This window comes from Nerophis ophidion, linkage group LG03, assembly GCF_033978795.1.
Source record: "Nerophis ophidion isolate RoL-2023_Sa linkage group LG03, RoL_Noph_v1.0, whole genome shotgun sequence".
Taxonomy (NCBI): domain Eukaryota; kingdom Metazoa; phylum Chordata; class Actinopteri; order Syngnathiformes; family Syngnathidae; genus Nerophis; species Nerophis ophidion.
The window spans coordinates 7,785,080-7,811,003 of record NC_084613.1 but is presented as its reverse complement, the minus strand read 5'-3'; the positions used below and the strand labels follow the sequence as shown (position 1 = coordinate 7,811,003).

The window sequence follows — 25,924 nt, the reverse complement described above, 5'->3', positions numbered from 1 at the left end:
TGGACGGATTGCAGATTTTGTGTTTGCCATAAATAAAACAAAGTTTTATTTGACAAAAAAGGGCAAAAAACTAACAAAATTAATAATTATACATATATAAATAACAACGTTTAGACAACAGATAGATGTGAAGTTGATCTAAAGACTTAAGTGTTGAAATTCAAAACAATGAACGACGAGTGGAGCCCTTTTAGATCTCCAAGATTTTAGTGGGATTTTTTATTTTCTTTTTTAAACTGTCATTGTTAAAAACATAAATAATCAATTTAAATCAATGTTGTTGTGAATTTTTTATAGAGACATACAGTAATAACTTGAAGTAAATAAAAAAGATTAAAAAACAATTAAAAATAAAAGGTAAAAAAATTAAAAATGAACTAAAAGCAGTCTTTTTCTCAAAATGTGTCAACTTTTTTCTTACAAAATTGGGAAAAATATCTCATATTTTTTCTGTTTCTGTAATATTGCAATATTTTTTTTTATTCCCTTTCGGGGTCACAGGGGGCGCTGGCGCCTATCTCAGCTACAATCGGGCGGAAGGCAGGGTACACCCTGGACAAGTCGCCACCTCATCGCAGGGCCAACACAGATAGACAGACAACATTCACACTCACATTCACACACTAGGGACCATTTAGTGTAGCCAATCAACCTATCCCCAGGTGCGTGTCTTTGGACATGCACAATGACCGAACAATTTTTACAAAATAAGACGGACGGAGTCCATCCATCCATCCATCCATCATCTTCCGCTTATCCGAGGTCGGGTCGCGGGGGCAACAGCCTAAGCAGGGAAACCCAGACTTCCCTCTCCCCAGCCACTTCGTCTAGCTCTTCCCGGGGGACCCCGAGGCGTTCCCAGGCCAGCCGGGAGACATAGTCTTCCCAACGTGTCCTGGGTCTTCCCCGTGGCCTCCTACTGGTTGGACGTGACCTAAACACCTCCCTAGGGAGGCGTTCGGGTGGCATCCTGACCAGATGCCCGAACCACCTCATCTGGCTCCTCTCGATGTGAAGGAGCAGCGGCTTTACTTTGAGTTCCTCCCGGATGGAGGAGCTTCTCACCCTATCTCTAAGGGAGAGACCCGCCACACGGCGGAGGAAACTCATTTGGGCCACTTGTACCCGTGATCTTATCCTTTCGGTCATGACCCAAAGCTCATGACCATAGGTGAGGATGGGAACGTAGATCGACCGGTAAATTGAGAGCTTCGCCTTCCGGCTCAGCTCCTTCTTCGCCACAACGGATCGGTACAACGTCCGCATTACTGAAGACGCCGCACCGATCCGCCTGTCGATCTCACGATCCACTCTTCCCTCACTCGTGAACAAGACTCCTAGGTACTTGAACTCCTCCACTTGGGGCAGGGTCTCCTCCCCAACCCGGAGATGGCATTCCACCCTTTTCCAGGCGAGAACCATGGACTCGGACTTGGAGGTGCTGATTCTCATTCCGGTCGCTTCACACTCGGCTGCGAACCGATCCAGCGAGAGCTGAAGATCCCGGTCAGATGAAGCCATCAGGACCACATCATCTGCAAAAAGCAGAGACCTAATCCTGCGGTTACCAAACCGGAACCCCTCAACGCCTTGACTGCGTCTATCAATTCTGTCCATAAAAGTTATGAACAGAGTCCAACTTTGAATAATCCCCAAAAATTATTAAACTTCCCGAGCTAAATTTAAATTTCCGGAAATATACCAGAAACTTTCCACCCGTTCGCAACCCCACTAGTGATGCCGGAAAATCTGGCCCTATGGGTCAATCCCTGGTATGCACGGCGGGTGACAAGTCCTACCTCCTGCAGCAATTCCTCCACGGAGTGCGCGAAGCGGTCGGTCATCTCGTCGATGAGCTGCGAGCGGGAGATGTCCACGCGGTTCATGATGGTGTACTCCTCCGAGCAGAGGATGCTGTAGGTCTTGCTGCAGGCCTCCAGCACGTCCGTCTCGATGTGCTTCTCCACCACGTGACGGATCTGCTTCAGCAGCGCGTCCAGGTGCTTCTCCATGCGCCCGGCGCTGTACACGTCCAGGTCGAAGAACTGCGGGATCTGGAGCAGGTTGGCCACCTTCTCCGAGTCCGCTTGGTACTTGACACGAGGAACGGGGTCGCGGTTCAGTCGTTTGAATAACGGTGTGGCGCTTTGTGTGACGTTACCTTGGACAACAGCATGGGCAGAGCCATGATGAAGTGCTCCGTCAGTTTGTTCTTGTCGTCTATCTGGGTCTTTCTCTCCTTGGCCGTGAGTACCTGGACAGAGCAGAGAAGACGATACAGTAGGAAGGTCGTTCATATTCGACATGGAACATGGCAAATTGGGTGGTGGACGGCACTAACTTGTCTCTCATGGACACACACCTGTTGTTGTTGACTTTGGACTTATCGGCCGCGGAACAGAGACACACGCGCACATGCATCCACACAAAAACCCCACTCCCAATTCAACACCCTTGACGCAAACCCCTCTTAGGGGTGATGGAAGGATGGGCAGCGCCTGAGAGCTGCGGCCTGCCACCATGGCCCCCAACTCCCTCCCCTCTGTTGCTAGATATCAATCAATCAATGTTTACTTACATAGCCCTAAATCACTAGTGTCTCAAAGGGCTGCACAAACCACCACGACATCCTCGGTAGGCCCACATAAGGGCAAGGAAAACTCACACCCAGTGGGACGTCGGTGACAATGATGACTATGAGAACCTTGGAGAGGAGGAAAGCAATGGATGTCGAGCGGGTCTAACATGATACTGTGAAAGTTCAATCCATAATGGATCCGACACAGTCGCGAGAGTCCAGTCCAAAGCGGATCCAAGACAGCAGCCAGAGTCCCGTCCAGAGGAAACCATCTCAAGCGGATCAGCAGCGTAGAGATGTCCCCAACCGATACAGGCGAGCGGTCCATCCTGGGTCCCGACGAGCGGTCCATCCTGGGTCTCGACTCTGGACAGCCAGTACTTCATCCATGGTCATCGGACCGGACCCCCTCCACAAGGGAGGGGGGGACATAGGAGAAAGAAAATAAGCGGCAGATAAACTGGTCTAAAAAGGAGGTCTATTTAAAGGCTAGAGTATACAGATGGGTTTTAAGGTGAGACTTAAATGCCTCTACTGAGGTAGTATCTCGAACTGTTACCGGGAGGGCATTCCAGAGTACTGGAGCCCGAACGGAAAACGCTCTATGGCCCGCAGACTTTTTTTGGGCTTTGGGAATCACTAATAAGCCGGAGTCCTTTGAATGCAGATTTCTTGCCGGGACATATGGTACAATACAATCTGCAAGATAGGATGGAGCTAGACCGTGTAGTATTCAATCAATCAATCAATCAATCAATGTTTACTTATATAGCCCTAAATCACTAGTGTCTCAAAGGGCTGCACAAACCACTACGACATCCTCGGTAGGCCCACATAAGGGCAAGGAAAACTCACACCCAGTGGGACGTCGGTGACAATGATGACTATGAGAACCTTGGAGAGGAGGAGAGCAATGGATGTCGAGCGGGTCTAACATGATACTGTGAAAGTTCAATCCATAATGGATCCGACACAGTCGCGAGAGTCCAGTCCAAAGCGGATCCAACACAGCAGCGAGAGTCCCGTTCACAGCGGAGCCAGCAGGAAACCATCCCAAGCGGAGGCGGATCAGCAGCGCAGAGATGTCCCCAGCCGATACACAGGCAAGCAGTACATCAATCAATGTTTATTTATATAGCCCCAAATCACAAATGTCTCAAAGGACTGCACAAATCATTACGACTACAACATCCTCGGAAGAACCCACAAAAGGGCAAGGAAAACTCACACTCAGTGGGCAGGGAGAATTCACATCCAGTGGGACGCCAGTGACAATGCTGACTATGAGAAACCTTGGAGAGGACCTCAGATGTGGGCAACCCCCCCCCCCCCTCTAAGGGACCGAAAGCAATGGATGTCGAGCGGGTCTAACATGATACTGTGAAAGTTCAATCCATAGTGGCTCCAACACAGCCGCGAGAGTTCAGTTCAAAGCGGATCCAAGACAGCAGCCAGAGTCCCGTCCACAGGAAACCATCTCAAGCGGAGGCGGATCAGCAGCGTAGAGATGTCCCCAACCGATACAGGCGAGCGGTCCATCCTGGGTCCCGACGAGCGGTCCATCCTGGGTCTCGACTCTGGACAGCCAGTACTTCACCCATGGTCATCGGACCGGACCCCCTCCACAAGGGAGGGGGGGACATAGGAGAAAGAAAAGAAGCGGCAGATCAACTGGTCTAAAAGGGGAGTCTATTTAAAGGCTAGAGTATGCAAATGAGTTTTAAGGTGAGACTTAAATGCTTCTACTGAGGTGGCATCTCGAACTGGCATTCCAGAGTACTGGAGCCCGAACGGAAAACGCTCTATAGCCCGCAGACTTTTTTTGGGCTTTGGGAATCACTAATAAGCCGGAGTCCTTTGAACGCAGATTTCTTGCCGGGACATATGGTACAATACAATCTGCAAGATAGGATGGAGCTAGACCGTGTAGTATTCAATCAATCAATCAATCAATGTTTACTTATATAGCCCTAAATCACTAGTGTCTCAAAGGGCTGCACAAACCACTACGACATCCTCGGTAGGCCCACATAAGGGCAAGGAAAACTCACACCCAGTGGGACGTCGGTGACAATGATGACTATGAGAACCTTGGAGAGGAGGAAAGCAATGGATGTCGAGCGGGTCTAACACGATACTGTGAAAGTTCAATCCATAATGGATCCGACACAGTCGCGAGAGTCCAGTCCAAAGCGGATCCAACACAACAGCGAGAGTCCCGTTCACAGCGGAGCCAGCAGGAAACCATCCCAAGCGGAGGCGGATCAGCAGCGCAGAGATGTCCCCAGCCGATACACAGGCAAGCAGTACATGGCCAGCGGATCGGACCGGACCCCCTCCACAAGGGAGAGTGGGACATAGAAGAAAAAGAAAAGAAACGGCAGATCAACTGGTCTAAAAAGGGAGTCTATTTAAAGGCTAGAGTATACAAATGAGTTTTAAGGTGAGACTTAAATGCTTCTACTGAGTTAGCATCTCGAACTGTTACCGGGAGGGCATTCCAGAGTACTGGAGCCCGAACGGAAAACACTCTATAGCCCGCAGACTTTTTTTGGGCTTTAGGAATCACTAATAAGCCGGAGTCTTTTCAACGCAGATTTCTAGCCGGGACATATGGTACAATATGGTTCGGGCTCCAGCATTGACCTTTTTCCCATCTTTTACAGGGCGGCTTGTGGCGACCCATCAGCGTTCCTGTTCTGTCACCCTGCACACTGTTTTTTGGACTAATCTTGCACGGGTTTGTGCTAAAAACAAAGTTTTGTTGTACTTGTGCAATGACAATAAAGACCTGTCCTATACTATACTGTCCTATCCTATCTTGAGGGGTTGAATGTCTTGAAATGTGTTTTGTGGCAATTCCGTGTAACAAAAAACATCAGTTATTGCAAAGGGGTGGAAAGTTTCCGGTAAATTTACCACAAGCTGGGGAAGTTAGGTAATATTGACCATTTTTTGATTATTCAAAGTTGGACAATACAAGGGAATGAATGGGGAATTCCAATAATGCTATATAATTGGGCCCTTGTCTATATGCTGCTGCATCTTTGGGGCATTTTTGACGTAGCTCTTTGCACAGTATTTGTAAATGTACACCACCATTCCGTCTTCATTGGTTGGGGTGAAATGTCTCCACACATCAGATCAAATATATTTACCCCAGTAATATCACCTGACTGGATGAAGTCCTTGGGCTCAAATACTAGTATGGCTTTTACAGCCCTGCTGTAGTGTGTAGCATGCTGGCAATTATCTGTACATGTGATGGAGGAATGCACAGTGTAGGGTTGAAATTCTACGGAATTTGCTTTAGATCAGGTTGTTTTAGCTGATAATCATGCTGCAAGATCTAGCATGTTGCATTCAATGCTTATTCTCATTAATTCCCATGGAAAGTTTCAAAACTTTGAATATTCCCGGAATTTTGCAACCCTAATAATAATAATACATCATGTTGGATATAGAGAACATTCAAACACGTTATTCATTGAATCGAAAATAGTGAAATTCACACCACATAGTGAATTTGCAAGCAGCTAAAATGATGCAAAAATCAAACTACAATCCGCTAGCCAAACATATACAGCAATTCTTCTCAACAAAAGAGGAGAAATATAATCTTAGAGGAACATTTATTTTAAAACATATGCTCATATTATCAGTATGTGGAATTAAATGATGCAATGCCTTAAGCAAAGAAATCAAACAATGTCTCCCCAAAAAAACACTTCAAGAAACTTGTTTTTATAAAATACAAAGAAGATAAAGTGAAGTGAATTATATTTATATAGCGCTTTTCTCAAGTGACTCAAAGCGCTTTAAATAGTGACACCCAATATCTAAGTTACATTTAAACCAGTGTGGGTGGCACTGGGAGCAGGTGGGTAAAGTGTCTTGCCCAAGGACACAACAGCAGTGACTAGGATGGCGGAAGCGGGAATCGAACCTGCAACCCTCAAGTTGCTGGCACGGCCACTCTACCAACCGAGCTATACATTCTGAATGTATTTTATCCATCTATTCATTTTCTATATAATGTTATTTATTTCACCATATGAAATACGACTTACTTCACTAACTATTTATTTGTAATGTTATTACTTATGGATTATATTGTGAATAACTTGAGAACAGGAAGTGAACAGAAGTGTTAGCAACTGCTATGTGAAGGAAAAAGGGTAGGACTAAATACGCTCTGCTTCTTCCTACTCCTCTTTAAACATGTTGAATAGAGAAACTGGAAATTGTGATGCATCATGTTGTATGCATGCATGTGTGATGTGTCACGTTGTATGCATGCATGTGTGATGTATCATGTTGTATAATAATAATAATAGATTTTATTTGTAAAAAGCACTTTACATTGAGCAAACAACCTCGAAGTGCTACAGTGTATCTAATTTTTTTTTTTAATTTAAATAAAAAATAAAAATTAAAACAGCCTAATAGCTACAAATATCATGCATATATCTAAAAAAAGGCTTTTTAAGCCTTTTTTAAAATCATCCACAGTCTGTGGTACCCTCAGGTGGTCAGGGAGAGCGTTCCACAACTGGGCGCGGCGGAGCAGAAAGCCCAGTCTCCCGTTGATGCATGCATGTGTGAGGCATCATGTTGCATGAATGCACGTGTGATGCATCATGTTGTATGAATGCATGTGTGATGCATCATGTTGTATGCATGCATGTGTGGTGCATCATATTGTATAATCCATCCATCCATTTTCTACCGCTTATTCCCTTTTGGGGTCGCGGGGGCGCTGGCGCCTATCTCAACTACAATCGGGCGGAAGGCGGGGTACACCCTGGACAAGTCGCCACCTCATCGCAGGGCCAACACAGATAGACAGACAACATTCACACTCACATTGTATAATAATAATAATAATAATAATAGACCCCAAAAGGGAATAAGCGGTAGGAAATGGATGGATGGATGGATGGATGGATTTTATTTGTAAAAAAAACACTTTACATTGAGCAAACAACCTTAAAGCGCTCCAGTGTATTTAAAAAAAAAGAAAAAAATTACTAAATAAATAAAATGATAACAAAAAATACAAAATTAAAACCAGAACACCCTAATAGCTGGAACTAGCATGCATATATCTAAATAAAGGCTTTTTTTATTTTTTAAAAGGGTTTTTATGCCTTTTTTAAAAGCATCCACAGTCTGTGGTACCCTCAGGTGGTCAGGGAGAGCGTTCCACAGACTGGGCGCGGCGGAGCAGAAAGCCCGGTCTCCCGTTGATGCATGCATGTGTGATGCGTCAAGTTGTATGCATGCATGTGTGATGCGTCAAGTAGTATGCATGCATGTGTGATGCATCATGTTGTATAATAATAATAATAGGTTTTAGTTGTAAAAAAGCACTTTACATTGAGCAAACAACCTCAAAGTGCTCCAGTGTATTTAAAAAAATAAATAAAAATTACTAAATAAATAAAAAGATAACAAAAAACACAAAATTAAAACCAGAACACCCTAATAGCTGGAACTAGCATGCATATATCTAAATAAAGGCTTTTTTTTAAAAGAAGGGTTTTTAAGCCTTTTTTAAAAGCATCCACAGTCTGTGGTACCCTCAGGTGGTCAGGGAGAGCGTTCCACAGATTGGGAGCGGCGGAGCAGAAGGCCCGGTCTCCTATTGACGCATGCATGTGTGATGCATCATGTTGTATGCATGCATGTGTGATGCATCATGTTGTATGCATGCATGTGTGATGCATCATGTTGTATAATAATAATAATAGGTTTTAGTTGTAAAAAGCACTTTACATTGAGCAAACAACCTCAAAGTGCTCCAGTGTATTTAAAAAAAAAAAAAAATTACTAAATAAATAAAAAGATAACAAAAAATAAAAAATTAAAACCAGAACACCCTAATACCTGGAACTAGCATGCATATATCTAAATAAAGGCTTTTTTTTTTTTTTTTTAAAGGGTTTTTATGCCTTTTTTAAAAGCATCCACAGTCTGTGGTACCCTCAGGTGGTCAGGGAGAGCGTTCCACAGACTGGGAGCGGCGGAGCAGAAAGCCCGGTCTCCCGTTGATGCATGCATGTGTGATGCATCAAGTAGTATGCATGCATGTGTGATGCATCATGTTGTATAATAATAATAATAATAGGTTTTAGTTGTAAAAAAGCACTTTACATTGAGCAAACAACCTCAAAGCGCTCCAGTGTATTTAAAAAAATAAATAAAAATTACTAAATAAATAAAAAGATAACAAAAAATACAAAATTAAAACCAGAACACCTTAATAGCTGGAACTAGCATGCATATATCTAAATAAAGGCTTTTTTTTAAAAGAAGGGTTTTTAAGCCTTCTTTAAAAGCATCCACAGTCTGTGGTACCCTCAGGTGGTCAGGGAGAGCGTTCCACAGACTGGGCGCGGCGAAGCAGAAAGCCCGGTCTCCCATTGACGCATGCATGTGTGATACATCATGTTGTATAATAATAATAATAATAGGTTTTAGTTGTAAAAAAGCACTTTACATTGAGCAAACAACCTTAAAGCGCTCCAGTGTATTAAAAAAAAAAAAAATTACTAAATAAATAAAAAGATAACAAAAAATACAAAATTAAAACCAGAACACCTTAATAGCTGGAACTAGCATGCATATATCTAAATAAAGGCTTTTTTTTTAAAGAAGGGTTTTTAAGCCTTTTTTAAAAGCATCCACAGTCTGTGGTTCCCTCAGGTGGTCAGGGAGAGCGTTCCACAGACTGGGCGCGGCGGAGCAGAAATCCCGGTCTCCTATTGACGCATGCATGTGTGATGCGTCACGTTGTATGCATGCATGTGTGATGCATCACGTTGTATGATTGCATGTTCCAAATAAACACAAACTCAACTCAACTCAATCCAACTTTGACCACAGCGTCAGTTGCTATATAGAGTGGCGCTTTCCGTCATTTTCACAGCACACTGCATTGCAAAATGATTACGAGGGAGGGGGAGGGTGGGCTCTTCCTCTCATGCGAGACCCACACAGGAACCGGGCCGTACGAATCTTTTCCCCACTAATAATGATAGAAAAGAAAACACAACTCACCCGCTTGCCGGTGCCTCTGCCGACAGGAGGGTGTGCCTCGGCCGCCTGGCGGATGGTGCACACCATCAGCTCTATCAGCGCGCTCTCCTGGCGGTCTGAAAGCACTGCAGGGGAGCCAATTAATAGAAGAGGTGAGGAGGAGAAAATAATGACTGTTGTGGTCTTACACTCTTCCCCCTGCACGGGCTCCTCCAGCAGCAGCTCGGTCATACACTCCCAGTCCTTCAGCAGCTCCTGAGAACTTTCCCACAGGGAGTCCACCAAGTAGGCTGCGTGCTCGTGGAGCTGCACACACACACACACACACACACACACACACACACATACATACATACATAATCGTAACGCAACAAGGTGGAGAGGTAAGCATGGACGTTCTTGTGCAGCTCTACACAACAGAGTTATTATAACTACTGTATTTTCGCGACAACAAGGCGCACTTAAAATGTTATAATTTTCTCAAAACTCGACAGTGCGCCATATAACCCGCTGCGCCTAATGTACGGAATCATTTCAGTTGTGCTTACCGACCTCGAAGCTATTTTATTTGGTACATGGTGAAATGATAAGTGTGGCCAGTGGATGGCAGTCACACATAAGAGATATGTGTGGACTGCAATATGATGGCAGTCACAAATAAGAGATATATATAGACTGCAATATGATGGCAGTCACACATAAGAGATACGTGTAGACTGCAATATGATGGTAGTCACACATAAGAGATATATGTAGACTGCAATATGATGGCAGTCACACATAAGAGATACATGTAGACTGCAATATGATGGCAGTCACACATAAAAGATAAATGTAGACTGCAATATGATGGCAGTCACACATAAGAGATACGTGTAGACTGCAATATGATGGCAGTCACACATAAGAGATGCGTGTAGACTGCAATATGATGGCAGTCACACATAAGAGATATGTGTAGACTGGAATATGATGGCAGTCACACATAAGAGCTATAATTAGACTGGAATATGATGGCAGTCACACATAAGAGATACATGTAGACTGCAATATGATGGCAGTCACACATAAGAGATATACCTAGACTGCAATATGATGGCAGTCACACATAAGAGATACATGTAGACTGCAATATGATGGCAGTCAAACAGATACGTGTAGACTGCAATATGATGGCAGTCACACATAAAAGATAAATGTAGACTGCAATATGATGGCAGTCACACATAAGAGATACGTGTAGACTGCAATATGATGGCAGTCACACATAAGAGATGCGTGTAGACTGCAATATGATGGCAGTCAAACATAAGAGATACGTGTAGAATCAAATATGATGGGAGTCACACATAAGAGATACGTGTAGACTGCAATATGATGGCAGTCACACATAAGAGATACGTGTGGACTGCAATATGATGGCAGTCACACATAAGAGATACGTGTAGACTGCAATATGATGGCAGTCACACATAAGAGATACGTGTAGACTGCAATATGATGGCAGTCACACATAAGAGATACATGTAGACTGCAATATGATGGCAGTCACACATAAGAGATATATGTAGACTGCAATATGATGGGAGTCACACATAAAAGTTACGTGTAGACTGCAATACGATGGGAGTCACACATAAGAGATACGTGTAGACTGCAATATGATGGCAGTCACACATAAGAGATACGTGTAGACTGCAATATGATGGCAGTCACACATAAGAGACATGTGTAGACTGCAATATGATGGCAGTCACACATAAGAGACATGTGTAGACTGCAATATGATGGCAGTCACACATAAGTGATAGGTAAAGACTGATATATGATGGCAGTCACACATAAGAGATATATCTAGACTGCAATATGATGGCAGTCACACATAAGTGATAGGTAAAGACTACAATATGATGGTAATCACACATAAGAGATATATCTAGACTGCAATATGATGGCAGTCACACATAAGAGATACGTGTAGACTGCAATATGATGGCAGTCAAACATAAGAGATACGTGTAGAATCAAATATGATGGGAGTCACACATAAGAGATACATGTAGACTGCAATATGATGCAGTCACACATAAGAGATACGTGTAGACTGCAATATGATGGCAGTCACACATAAGAGATATATCTAGACTGCAATATGATGGCAGTCACACATAAGTGATAGGTAAAGACTACAATATGATGGTAATCACACATAAGAGATATATTTAGACTGCAATATGATGGCAGTCACACATAAGAGATACGTGTAGACTGCATTATGATGGCAGTCAAACATAAGAGATACGTGTAGAATCAAATATGATGGGAGTCACACATAAGAGATACATGTAGACTGCAATATGATGGCAGTCACATATTAAAAGATAAGTGTAGACTGCAATATGATGGCAGTCACACATAAGAGATACGTGTAGACTGCAATATGATGGCAGTCACATATTAAAAGATAAGTGTAGACTGCAATATGATGGCAGTCACACATAAGAGACAGGTGTAGACTGCAATGTGATAGCAGTCACACATAAGAGATAAGTGTAGACTGCAATATGATGGCAGTCACACAAGAGATACGTGTGGACTGCAATATGATGGCAGTCACACATAAGAGATACGTGTAGACTGCAATATGATGGGAGTCACACATAAAAGATACGTGTAGACTGCAATATGATGGCAGTCACACATAAGAGATACGTGTAGACTGCAATATGATGGCAGTCACACATAAGAGATACGCGTAGACTGCAATATGATGACAGTCACACAAGGGATATGTGTAGACTGCAATATGATGGCAGTCACACATAAGAGATACATGTAGACTGCAATATGATGGGAGTCACACATAAGAGATACGTGTAGACTGCAATATGATGGCAGTCACACATAAGAGATACGTGTAGACTGCAATATGATGGCAGTCACACATAAGAGATATGTGTAGATTGCAATATGACCCAAGTAAACAACACCAAAACTTTATATGTTTCATTGAAAATATAGAACATTACACACGGCGCTCAAAAATCTGTCCTGATAGTACTGTACTTCAACATAGATGGTAAATGGGTTATACTTGTGTAGCGCTTTTCTACTTTCAAGGTACTCAAAGCGCTTTGACACTATTTCCACATTCACCCATTCACACACACGTTCACACACTGACGGCGGGAGCTGCCATGCAAGGCGCTAACCACGGCCCATCAGGAGCAAGGGCGAGGTGTCTTGCTCAAGGACACGATGGACGTGAATGGGTTGGTAGAAGGTGGGGATCGAACCAGGAATCCTCAGGTTGCTGGCACGGCCACTCTCCTAACAGCCCCACGCCAATAGGAGTATTATGGTGTGTGTATAAGATACGAAATTATCTGGTGTTATATTTAGCAATATTATGCAAAAGCAACTTTTCTGACCTTCTGGTACCTGCTGATCTGTATTTGGGATCTGCATAAGTCCTGACAATTTGCGCGTGTGCGCCTTTATTGTCTGTGTTTTTCTCCATCTTCTTGTTATGTGACATTCATCCTCCACTGTTGCCATTTTTAATATAAAGTAGTGCAAAGTTCTTACTTATATCTGTCAGTAAACTCACCATGAAAGCACTAAAACATACCGGTGTAGTGAGTTGACATTATTCACCCAAGGAACTTTAGTTATTAGAGAGTTCCGGTCACAGGACACATTTCAGGCGTTGTTGTTGCACTAGTGAGGAGACGCTGCTCCGTTATTGATTGAAGTAAAGTGTGAATGTCATTAAAAGAGTTAACGCCATCTTTCGACACTTCTTCCGCTCCCGTCCTTGCACGCTACACCGCTGCAACAAGGAAAAAGACACTGTCCAAGTGGAGGCACGTAAATAAGGCCGCCCACAAAACTGTGCATCCTGAAGAGACTGTCAGAAAGTGAGTTGAAGATGTGTAAAACATCATCTATGCAACATTTTGAGCAAAGAAGCACCATTACATGTTATGTTGACCACAAGGAAGTATTTTACACTTAGGAAAAAAAAAAAACTTTTTGTATGAAAATAGACCATATAAGAGATACGTGTAGACTGCAATTATATGTCAGTCACACATAAGAGATACGTGTATACTGCAATATGATGGCAGTCACACATAAGAGATACGTGTATACTGCAATATGATGGCAGTCACACATAAGAGATACATGTAGACTGCAATATGATGGCAGTCACACATAAGAGATACGTGCTGACTGTAATATGGTCCGAAAAAGAGGGTACCTTAATACCTTTCTGACACGAGGACAGGGGGAAGTTACCTCACTCTCCAGGAAGAAGAGCACCAACATGCGGATGAGGTTCCCGTTGGGGCTGCTCCTCCCTCGCCGCTTGGCCAGGGCCTCCTCCGCCTGAGGGTCATGGCGACTGAACAGCCTGGAGGAGACAGGTGGCTTAGAACAGGTCCAAACAAAAATACAAAATTAAAATCGAAGCATTTGGGGCCATTTTGATTCCTCATTTTTTAAATATAATAAAATATTACATTAATTGTTTTTAACCTTTAGGGCTCCTCTCAAGTTTGGTCCAAGGGACCACACTCACATTCACACACTAGGGACCATTTAGTGTTGCCAGTCAACCTATCCCCAGGTGCATGTCTTTGGAGGTAGGAGGGGCCTATCCCCAGGTGGACCGCTCGCCTGTGTATCGGTTGGGGACATCTCTACGCTGCTGATCCGCCTCCGCTTGAGATGGTCTCCTGTGGACGGGACTCTCGCTGCTGTCTTGGATCCGCTTTGAACTGAACTCTCACGGCTGTGTTGGAGCCACTATGGATTGAACTTTCACAGTATCATGTTAGACCCGCTCGACATCCATTGCTTTCGGTCCCCTAGAGGGGGGGGGGTTGCCCACATCTGAGGTCCTCTCCAAGGTTTCTCATAGTCAGCATTGTCACTGGCGTCCCACTGGATGTGAATTCTCCCTGCCCACTGGGTGTGAGTTTTCCTTGCCCTTTTGTGGCTTCTTCCGAGGATGTTGTAGTCGTAATGATTTGTGCAGTCCTTTGAGACATTTGTGATTTGGGGCTATATAAATAAACATTGATTGATTGATTGATTGAATGTCTTTGGAAGTGGGAGGAAGCCGGAGTAGAACCCACACAGTCACGGGGAGAACATGCAAACTCCACACAGAGAGATCCCGAGCCCGGGATTGAACCCAGGACTACTCAGGACCTTCGTATTGTGAGGCACATGCACTATAAGTGTCTTTGTTGTTGTTTGTTTTATGCCTTTTTGTCCAAGAAAACGTTGTTTTTTAAATGGCAAACACACGCAATATGCAATATTTTCTCCCAAAAACATTTCAAAGTGGAATATTTGATGATGATATTTTTGACCTTTTGTCACATTTTATTTAATCTAATCTCAACATTTTAACTTTTTATTTCATAATTTGTCTTTTTTTATTTAATATTCATGTTTTTTTCTGTCATAATTTCAACTTATCATCAATTATGACTTAATATTTAAATATTTTGATGTTTTATCTCATACTTTTGACTCATCGCAAGTCTGACTTTTTATCTCATTGTTTTGGATTTTAATTTAATAATTTCCACATTTTATTTTATATTGATGATTTTTAGATTTTCGACCTTTTATCTATTTTTATTTTTTGATACCTTTTATCTCATGATTTTATTTTTTTTATTTTTTTTTACCAAATAACTATCACTTTTCATCCAATTATTTTGACTTTTTATCCCATATTTTTGACTTTTCATCTCATAAAAATTCTTACCTTTTTTCACAGGTTTTCGGTTAAAAAGTGCAACATCTTCCTCATGGAATGATGTTCATTATGATCAAGATGAGCGCATACAGACCTTTATTTGGCTTCTGATTCTGCACTTTGCATGCTGATACGCTGTGGGAATATATACTTTTAGACGTATTTTTACTTGATTTTTTTAAAAATAAATTATCACATCATACCTGTTTCTCTTTTACTCCACTCTTTATTGTTTTGTGTTTTGAAATAGTATATTGACAATGTCCCACGTGGCTGTTAAAAAAAGAGCTGTGGGCCACACTTTGCTGCTCTGAATGAACTTCAGATCCAGCCGCTGATTATAACTTTCTTTTTTGTTGTTTGTTTTATGCCTTTTTTGTCCAAGAAAACTTTGTTTCTTAAATGGCAAACACACGCAATACGCAGTATTTCCCCCCCCAAAAATGTCATGATGTGAAATAAGTGGCGCCTTGAATAAGTATTTCATTCATAGCAAAATTGACTTTTAATCTCATAATTTTGACCTTTTATCGCATTTTATTTAATATTTCATCTCAAAATGTCTTTTTATCTCACAATCATGCTTTTTTGAGTTCATAACTCCAACTTATCATCAATTATGACTTAATATTTAATTATTTTGACGTTTTATCTCATACTTTTCACTTTTAATTTCCTAAATTTGATTTATCGCAAGTTTAACTTTTTATCTCATTGTTTTGGATTTTAATTTCATAATTTTGGCATTTTATCTCATATTCATGATTTTTTATTTATTAATTTTCTTATACCTTTTATCCATTTTTTCTTTTTTTTACCAAATGATCACTTTTCATTCAATTATTTAGACTTTTTATCCCATATTTTTGACTTCATCTCATAAAAGGTCTTACCTATTTTACACTTTTTATTTCATAATTTTGTCTTTTTTATCTCATAATCATGCTTTTTTATGTCATAATTTCACTTTATCATTATTATGGCTTAATATTTAATAATTGTGTTCATGCTTTTGACTTTTAATTTCCTAATTTTGATTTATCGCAAGTTCGACTTTTTATCTCATTGTTTTGGATTTTAATTTCATATTTTTGACATTTTATCTCACTTTCACGATTTTTTATCATTTATTTATTTATTTTTTTATACTTTTTATCAATTTTTTTCTTTTTTTATCAAATAATGATCACTTTTCATCCAATTATTTTGACTTTTATCCCATATTTTTGACTTCATCTCATAAAAGTTCTTACCTATTTTAGACTTTTTATTTCATAATTTCGTCTTTTTTATCTCGTAATCATGCTTTTTTATGTCATAATTTCACTTTATCATCATTATGGCTTAATATTTAATAATTTGGACATTTTTTTCATGCTTTTGACTTTTAATTTCCTAATTTTGATTTATTGCAAGTTTGACTTTTTATCTCATTGTTTTGGACTTTAATTGAATAATTTCCACATTTTATCTCACATTACTGATGTTTTGATTTTGACGACTTGTCCAGGGTGTACTCTGCCTTCCGCCCGATTGTAGCTGAGATAGGCACCAGCGACCCCCGCCACCCCAAAGGGAATAAGCGGTAGGAAATGGATGGATGGATTGATCTTTTATCTATTTTTATTTTTTGATACAAGTTTAACTTTTTATATCATTGTTTTGGATTTTAATTTCATAATTTTGACATTTTATCTCACATTCCCGATTTTTTATCTTTTATTTATTTATTTTTTTATCAATTTTTTTTTTTTGTACCAAATAATGATCACTTTTCATCCAATTATTTTTACTTTTTATCCCATATTTTTGACTTCATCTCATAGAAGTTCTTACCTATTTTAGACTTTTTAATTTCATAATTTTGTCTTTTTTATCTCGTAATCATGCTTTTTTATGTCGTAATTTCACTTTATCATCATTATGGCTTAATATTTAATCATTTGGAAATTTTTTTCATGCTTTTGACTTTTAATTTCCTAATTTTGATTTATCGCAAGTTCGACTTTTTATCTCATTGTTTTGGACTTTAATTGAATAATTTCCACATTTTATCTCACATTCCTGATGTTTTGATTTTGGCGACTTGTCCAGGGTGTACTCTGCCTTCCGCCCGATTGTAGCTGAGATAGGCACCAGCGCCCCCCGCGACCCCAAAGGGAATAAGCGGTAGGAAATGGATGGATGGATTGATCTTTTATCTATTTTTATTTTTTGATACAAGTTTAACTTTTTATCTCATTGTTTTGGATTTTAATTTCATAATTTTGACATTTTATCTCACATTCACAATTTTTTATCTTTTATTTATTTTTATTTTTATACCTTTTATCATTTTTTTTTTTTTTTTACCAAATAATGATCACTTTTCATCCAATTATTTTGACTTTTATCCCATATTTTTGACTTCATCTCATAGAAGTTTTTACCTATTTTAGACTTTTTATTTCATAATTTCGTCTTTTTTATCTCGTAATCATGTTTTTTTTATGTCATAATTTCACTTTATCATCATTATGGCTTAATATTTAATAATTTGGAAAAAAAATGTCATGCTATTGACTTTTAATTTCCTAATTTTGATTTATCGCAAGTATGACTTTTTATCTCATTGTTTTGGACTTTAATTTAATAATTTCCACATTTTATCTCACATTCCTGATGTTTTGATTTTGGCGACTTGTCCAGGGTGTACTCTGCCTTCCGCCCGATTGTAGCTGAGATAGGCACCAGCGCCCCCCGCCACCCCAAAGGGAATAAGCGGTAGGAAATGGATGGATGGATTGATCTTTTATCTATTTTTATTTTTTGATACAAGTTTAACTTTTTATCTCATTGTTTTGGATTTTAATTTCATAATTTTGACATTTTATCTCACATTCACAATTTTTTATCTTTTATTTATTTATTTTTTTATACCTTTTATCAATTTTTTTTTTTTTTTACCAAATAATGATCACTTTTCATCCAATTATTTTGACTTTTATCCCATATTTTTGACTTCATCTCATAGAAGTTTTTACCTATTTTAGACTTTTTATTTCATAATTTCGTCTTTTTTATCTCGTAATCATGTTTTTTTATGTCATAATTTCACTTTATCATCATTATGGCTTAATATTTAATAATTTGGAAAAAAAATGTCATGCTATTGACTTTTAATTTCCTAATTTTGATTTATCGCAAGTATGACTTTTTATCTCATTGTTTTGGACTTTAATTTAATAATTTCCACATTTTATCTCACATTCCTGATGTTTTGATTTTGGCGACTTGTCCAGGGTGTACTCTGCCTTCCGCCCGATTGTAGCTGAGATAGGCACCAGCGCCCCCCGCGACCCCAAAGGTAATAAGCGGTAGGAAATGGATGGATGGATTGATCTTTTATCTATTTTTATTTTTTGATACAAGTTTAACTTTTTATCTCATTGTTTTGGATTTTAATTTCATAATTTTGACATTTTATCTCACATTCACGATTTTTTATCTTTTATTTATTTTTTTTTATACCTTTTATCAATTTTTTTTTTTTTAACCAAATAATGATCACTTTTCATCCAATTATATTGACTTTTATCCCATATTTTTGACTTCATCTCGTAGAAGTTCTTAACTATTTTAGACTTTTTATTTCATAATTTCGTCTTTTTTATCTCGTAATTATGCTTTTTTATGTCATAATTTCACTTTATCATTATTATGGCTTAATATTTCATAATTTGGACATTTTTTTCATGCTTTTGACTTTTAATTTCCTAATTTTGATTTATCGCAAGTTCGACTTTTTATCTCATTGTTTTGGACTTTAATTTAATAATTTCCACATTTTATCTCACATTCCTGATGTTTTGATTTTGGCGACTTGTCCAGGGTGTACTCTGCCTTCCGCCCGATTGTAGCTGAGATAGGCACCAGCGCCCCCCGCGACCCCAAAGGTAATAAGCGGTAGGAAATGGATGGATGGATTGATCTTTTATCTATTTTTATTTTTTGATACAAGTTTAACTTTTTATCTCATTGTTTTGGATTTTAATTTCATAATTTTGACATTTTATCTCACATTCACGATTTTTTATCTTTTATTTATTTTTTTTTATACCTTTTATCAAATTTTTTTTTTTTAACCAAATAATGATCACTTTTCATCCAATTATTTTGACTTTTATCCCATATTTTTGACTTCATCTCGTAGAAGTTCTTACCTATTTTAGACTTTTTATTTCATAATTTCGTCTTTTTTATCTCGTAATTATGCTTTTTTATGTCATAATTTCACTTTATCATTATTATGGCTTAATATTTCATAATTTGGACATTTTTTTCATGCTTTTGACTTTTAATTTCTTAATTTTGATTTATCGCAAGTTCGACTTTTTATCTCATTGTTTTGGACTTTAATTTAATAATTTCCACATTTTATCCCACATTCCTGATTTTTTGATTTTGGCGACTTGTCCAGGGTGTACTCTGCCTTCCGCCCGATTGTAGCTGAGATAGGCACCAGCGCCCCCCGCCACCCCAAAGGGAATAAGCGGTAGGAAATGGATGGATGGATTGATCTTTTATCTATTTTTATTTTTTGATACAAGTTTAACTTTTTATCTCATTGTTTTGGATTTTAATTTCATAATTTTGACATTTTATCTCACATTCACGATTTTTTTATCTTTTATTTATTTATTTTTTTATACCTTTTATCATTTTTTTTTTTTTTTTTACCAAATAATGATCACTTTTCATCCAATTATTTTGACTTTTATCCCATATTTTTGACTTCATCTCATAGAAGTTCTTACCTATTTTAGACTTTTTATTTCATAATTTCGTCTTTTTTATCTCGTAATCATGCTTTTTTATGTCATAATTTCACTTTATCATCATTATGGCTTAATATTTAATAATTTGGAGATTTTTTTCATGCTTTTGACTTTTAATTTCCTAATTTTGATTTATCGCAAGTTCGACTTTTTATCTCATTGTTTTGGACTTTAATTTAATAATTTCCACATTTTATCTCACATTCCTGATGTTTTGATTTTGGCGTCTTGTCCAGGGTGTACGCTGCCTTCCGCCCGATTGTAGCTGAGATAGGCACCAGCGCCCCCCGCGACCCCAAAGGGAATAAGCGGTAGGAAATGTATGGATGGATTGATCTTTTATCTATTTTTATTTTTTGATACAAGTTTAACTTTTTATCTCATTGTTTTGGATTTTAATTTCATAATTTTGACATTTTATCTCACATTCACAATTTTTTATCTTTTATTTATTTATTTTTTTATACCTTTTATCAATTTTTTTTTTTTTACCAAATAATGATCACTTTTCATCCAATTATTTTGACTTTTATCCCATATTTTTGACTTCATCTCATAGAAGTTTTTACCTATTTTAGACTTTATTTCATAATTTCGTCTTTTTTATCTCGTAATCATGTTTTTTTATGTCATAATTTCACTTTATCATCATTATGGCTTAATATTTAATAATTTGGAAAAAAAATGTCAAGCTATTGACTTTTAATTTCCTAATTTTGATTTATCGCAAGTATGACTTTTTATCTCATTGTTTTGGACTTTAATTTAATAATTTCCACATTTTATCTCACATTCCTGATGTTTTGATTTTGGCGACTTGTCCAGGGTGTACTCTGCCTTCCGCCCGATTGTAGCTGAGATAGGCACCAGCGCCCCCCGCGACCCCAAAGGTAATAAGCGGTAGGAAATGGATGGATGGATTGATCTTTTATCTAATTTTATTTTTTGATACAAGTTTAACTTTTTATCTCATTGTTTTGGATTTTAATTTCATATTTTTGACATTTTATCTCACATTCACAATTTTTTATCTTTTATTTATTTATTTTTTTATACCTTTTATCAATTTTTTCTTTTATAACCAAATAATGATCACTTTTCATCCAATTATTTTGACTTTTTGTCCCATATTTTTGACTTCATCTCATAAAAGTTCTTACCTATTTTAGACTTTTTATTTCATAATTTTGTCTTTTTTATCTCTTAATCATGCTTGTTTTATGTCATAATTTCACTTTATTAATATTATGGCTTAATATTTAATAATTTGGACATTTTTTTCATGCTTTTGACTTTTTTATTTCCTAATTTTTATTTATTGCAAATTCGACTTTTTATCTCATTGTTTTGGACTGTAATTTAATAATTTCCACATTTTCTCTCACATTCCTGATGTTTTGATTTTGGCGACTTGTCCAGGGTGTATCCTGCCTTCCGCCCGATTGTAGCTGAGATAGGCACCAGCGTCCCCCGCGACCCCAAAGGGAATAAGCGGTAGAAAATGGATGGATGGATTAATCTTTTATCTATTTTTATTTTTTGATACCTTTTATCTCATAATTTCGATGTTTTTTTACCAAATAATTATCACTTTTCATCCAATTATTTTGACTTTTTATCCCATATTTTTGACTTTTCATCTCATAAAAGTTCTTACCTTTTTTCACAGGTTTTTGGTTAAAAAGTGCAACATCTTCCTCACTGAATGATGTTAATTACAATCAAGATGAGCGCATGTAAACCTTTATTTGGCTTCTGATTCTGCACTTTGCAAGCTGACACGCTGTGGGAATATATACTTTTATACGTATTTTTACTTGTTTTTTAATGTATTATTACTTTCACATCACACGTTTCTCTTTTACTCCACTATTTATTGTTTTCCATTCATCCATTTCCTACCGCTTATTGTTTTGTGTTTTTAAATAGCATTTTGACAATGTGACAAAATGACAAGCAGTAGAAAATGGATGAATGGATGGATTTCCTAATTTTGATTCATCGCAAGTTCGACATTTTATCTCATTGTTTAGGATTTTAATTTCATAATTTTGACGTTTTATCTCATATTCATGATTTGTTGATTTTTTATCTTTTATTTATTAATTTTTTTATACCTTTTGTCTCTTTTTTTTAACCAACTAATGATCACTTTTCATCCAATTATTTTGACTTTTTATCCCATATTTTTGACTTTTCATCTTTTCGTCTTTTTTTATCTCATAAATTTTGATTTGTCGCGAGTTTGACTTTTCATCTCATTGTCTCGGACTTTAATTTAAAAATGTTGACATTTTATCTCATGTTCATGATTTTTAGACTTTAAATGTTTTATTTATTTTACCTTTTATCTCATAATTTCGATTAATTATCAAATAATTATCACCTTTTATTTAATCTTTTAACTCAAAATGCCTTTTTTATCTCACAATCATGCTTTTTGTGTCACAATTCCAACTTGTCATCAATTATGACTCAATATTTAATTATTGTGACGTTTTTTTTTCTCATACTTTTCACTTTTAATTACCTAATTTTGACTTATCGCAAGTTTAACTTTTTATCTCAATTGTTTAGGATTTTAATTTCATAATTTTGACATTTTATCTCACATTCACGATTTTTTTATCTTTTATTTATTTATTATTTCATACATTTTATTACATTTTTTTTTTTTTTTTACCAAATAATGATCACTTTTCATCCAATTATTTTGACTTTTATCCCATATTTTTGACTTCATCTCATAGAAGTTCTTACCTATTTTAGACTTTTTATTTCATAATTTCGTCTTTTTTATCTCGTAATCATGCTTTTTTATGTCATAATTTCACTTTATCATTATTATGGCTTAATATTTAATAATTTTGACTTTTTTTTCATGCTTTTGACTTTTAATTTCCTAATTTTGATTTATCGCAAGTTCGACTTTTTATCTCATTGTTTTGGACTTTAATTTAATAATTTCCACATTTTATCTCACATTCACGATTTTCTATCTTTTATTTATTTATTTTTTTCTACTTTTTATCAATTTTTTCTTTTTTTTACCAAATAATGATAACTGTTAAATACTGAGCTGCGGGCCATACGGACTCACTTTCTGTGCAGGAACTCGCCAGCGGCCACAGCCACGGGCCTGTGGGCAGAGTAGACCAGGTGGTAGACGTTCTCGCAGTCCTCATTGGACAGAGCGTCCTCACTCCCCCTGCAAATAACAGGAGTGTTGTGACAGCTGTGGGAGTGGAGCAAATGAAACGAATAAAAGGATCTACTGACTGCAGGATGAGAGTGACTAGTCGGATGGCCTCTACGGCCACGTCGTACTCCTTGTCCAGCGTCATGGAGACGATACGGTCCTGTCATGACAGAAGAAAAATAACAATTCCACTCTTTTCTGGCCAGTGCTGTGTTGGCGTCACCTTGAAGCGGTTGGTAAAAAGCTCCAGCTTGGGGAACAAGTCGCGGTTGGTGTACAGGTTCTGCAGCGCTTTCAGGCACTTGAGACGCACCTCGCCTTGCTGAACGCCAGAGTGGTGCAGGTTAAGCAACAGGAAATGGAAACAGCGCTGTGATTTCTACGGAACTCACCCGGTCGTGTAGCGTCCAGCCGACGTACTTCAGGTAGCTGTCGTTTAGGAAGGCGTCGCTGTACATCTTCATCCATACGCCGATCTCCTCGATGCAGATGGCTCGGATCTCGGCGATGGCATCTCTGGGAGGAAAGGATCGGTGGCGGTTAAAAGTTTACTTGTAAAAGAACATGATGTCATGGCTGTCTGGCGTTTCCAATCGTTTCTACAACTCTTATTTTTTTGTGATGTAGTGATTGGAGCACATGTTGCTCACAAAAAACATTTATGAAGTTTGCTTCTTTTATGAATTTATTATGGCTCTACTGAAAATGTGCGCAATCAAAAGTATACATACAGCAATGTCGGACATCGACTTGTTTCTTCAGCATTGTCCACACTACAGATGCGCGGATAGGCAATTATAGCATCCGCAACCGCATCACCAAAGTCGTCATCCACCCGAACCAACATTTTATCAGAACCGCGACCGCCCGCCCGTTGAAATACATCAGAGGTCGGCCACCTTTACCACTCAAAGAGCTATTTAAACTCGTTTCACAGAATAAAAAAAGACAATGGGAGCCGCTAGCGTTCTCGCGAATATCCAATGGTGTTCATCCTGATGACGAAGATAAGGGCGTGCTGTGAAGCTATTGCCTTTGACACCTTCAACAACATGTACAAACTGCATGCCAGTCCAGCAGCCTGTTGTGTGGAGCTTCCGCAATCACACGTACAAGATTGAAAGGCATACTGGGTGACACAGAGTACACTGATGGTTGTGATATAAACAATTTTAACACTTACTAATATGCGCCACGCTGTGAAGCCACACCAAACGATAATGACAAACACATTTCGGGAGAACATCCTCACAGTAACACAACATAAACACAACACAACAAATACCCAGAATCCTTTGCATCCGTGACACACCCTAAATATATTTTACACCCCCAACCCCGCCCACCTTACCAACGCACGGGGGGGGGGGGTGATTGTTGCTAGCGAGGGTGTAAAGTATATTCAGGAGTTTGACTTTTCATCTCATTGTTTTGGACTTTAATTTAAAAATGTTGACATTTTATCTCATATTCATGATTTTTAGATTTTATTTTTTTTATTTATTTGACCTTTTATCTAATAATTTCGAATAATTATCAAATAATTATCACATTTTATTTAATCTTTTATCTCAAAATGTCTTTTTTATCTCACAATCATGCTTTTTGTGTCACAATTCCAACTTGTCATCAATTATGACTTAATATTTAATTATTTTGACGTTTTTTTCTCATACTTTTCACTTTTAATTACCTAATTTTGACTTATCGCAAGTTTAACTTTTTATCTCATTGTTTTGGATTTTAATTTCATAATTTTGACATTTTATCTCACATTCGCGATTTTCTATCTTTTATTTATTCATTTTTTTCTACTTTTTATCAATTTTTTTCTTTTTTTACCAAATAATGATCACTTTTCATCCAATTATTTTGACTTTTATCCGATATTTTTGACTTCATCTCATAGAAGTTCTTACCTATTTTAGACTTTTTATTTCATAATTTCGTCCTTTTTATCTCGTAATCATGCTTTTTTATGTCATAATTTCACTTTATCATCATTATGGCTTAATATTTAATAATTTGGAAATGTTTTTCATGCTTTTGACTTTTAATTTCCTAATTTTGATTTATCGCAAGTTTGACTTTTTATCTCATTGTTTTGGACTTTAATTTAAAAATTTCCACATTCTATCTCACATTCCTGATGTTTTGATTTTGACGACTTGTCCAGGGTGTACTCTGCCTTCCGCCCGATTGTAGCTGAGATAGGCACCAGCGTCCCCCGCGACCCCAAAGGGAATAATCGGTAGGAAATGGATGGATGGATTGATCTTTTATCTATTTTTATTTTTTGATACAAGTTTAACTTTTTATTTAACTCATTGTTTTGGATTTTAATTTCATAATTTTGACATTTTATCTCACATTCACAATTTTTTATCTTTTATTTATTTATTTTTTTATACTTTATAAAGTATATTCAGGAAGTGTCATGGATGCAAAGGATTCTGGATATTTGTTGTGTTGCGTTTATGTTGTGTTATTGTGAGGATGTTCTCCCGAAA

At 37.9% G+C, this 25,924-nt stretch overlaps 1 protein-coding gene across 1 annotated transcript in view; it reads right to left on the bottom strand.

Annotated features, from left to right (window-relative positions):
• The window catches only part of stag1a (STAG1 cohesin complex component a), a 150,641-nt gene that overhangs the window by 26,898 nt on the left and 97,819 nt on the right, over positions 1–25,924 (bottom strand). The window contains exons 10-18 of the mRNA XM_061894147.1: positions 23,807–23,930; positions 23,638–23,736; positions 23,495–23,574; positions 23,316–23,423; positions 13,922–14,036; positions 9,808–9,925; positions 9,641–9,744; positions 2,162–2,254; positions 1,800–2,093 (exon numbers count right to left, since the gene is read on the bottom strand). Of these exons, the coding sequence (XP_061750131.1) occupies positions 1,800–2,093; positions 2,162–2,254; positions 9,641–9,744; positions 9,808–9,925; positions 13,922–14,036; positions 23,316–23,423; positions 23,495–23,574; positions 23,638–23,736; positions 23,807–23,930 (1,135 nt within the window). The remainder of the gene's footprint in view (positions 1–1,799; positions 2,094–2,161; positions 2,255–9,640; positions 9,745–9,807; positions 9,926–13,921; positions 14,037–23,315; positions 23,424–23,494; positions 23,575–23,637; positions 23,737–23,806; positions 23,931–25,924) is intronic.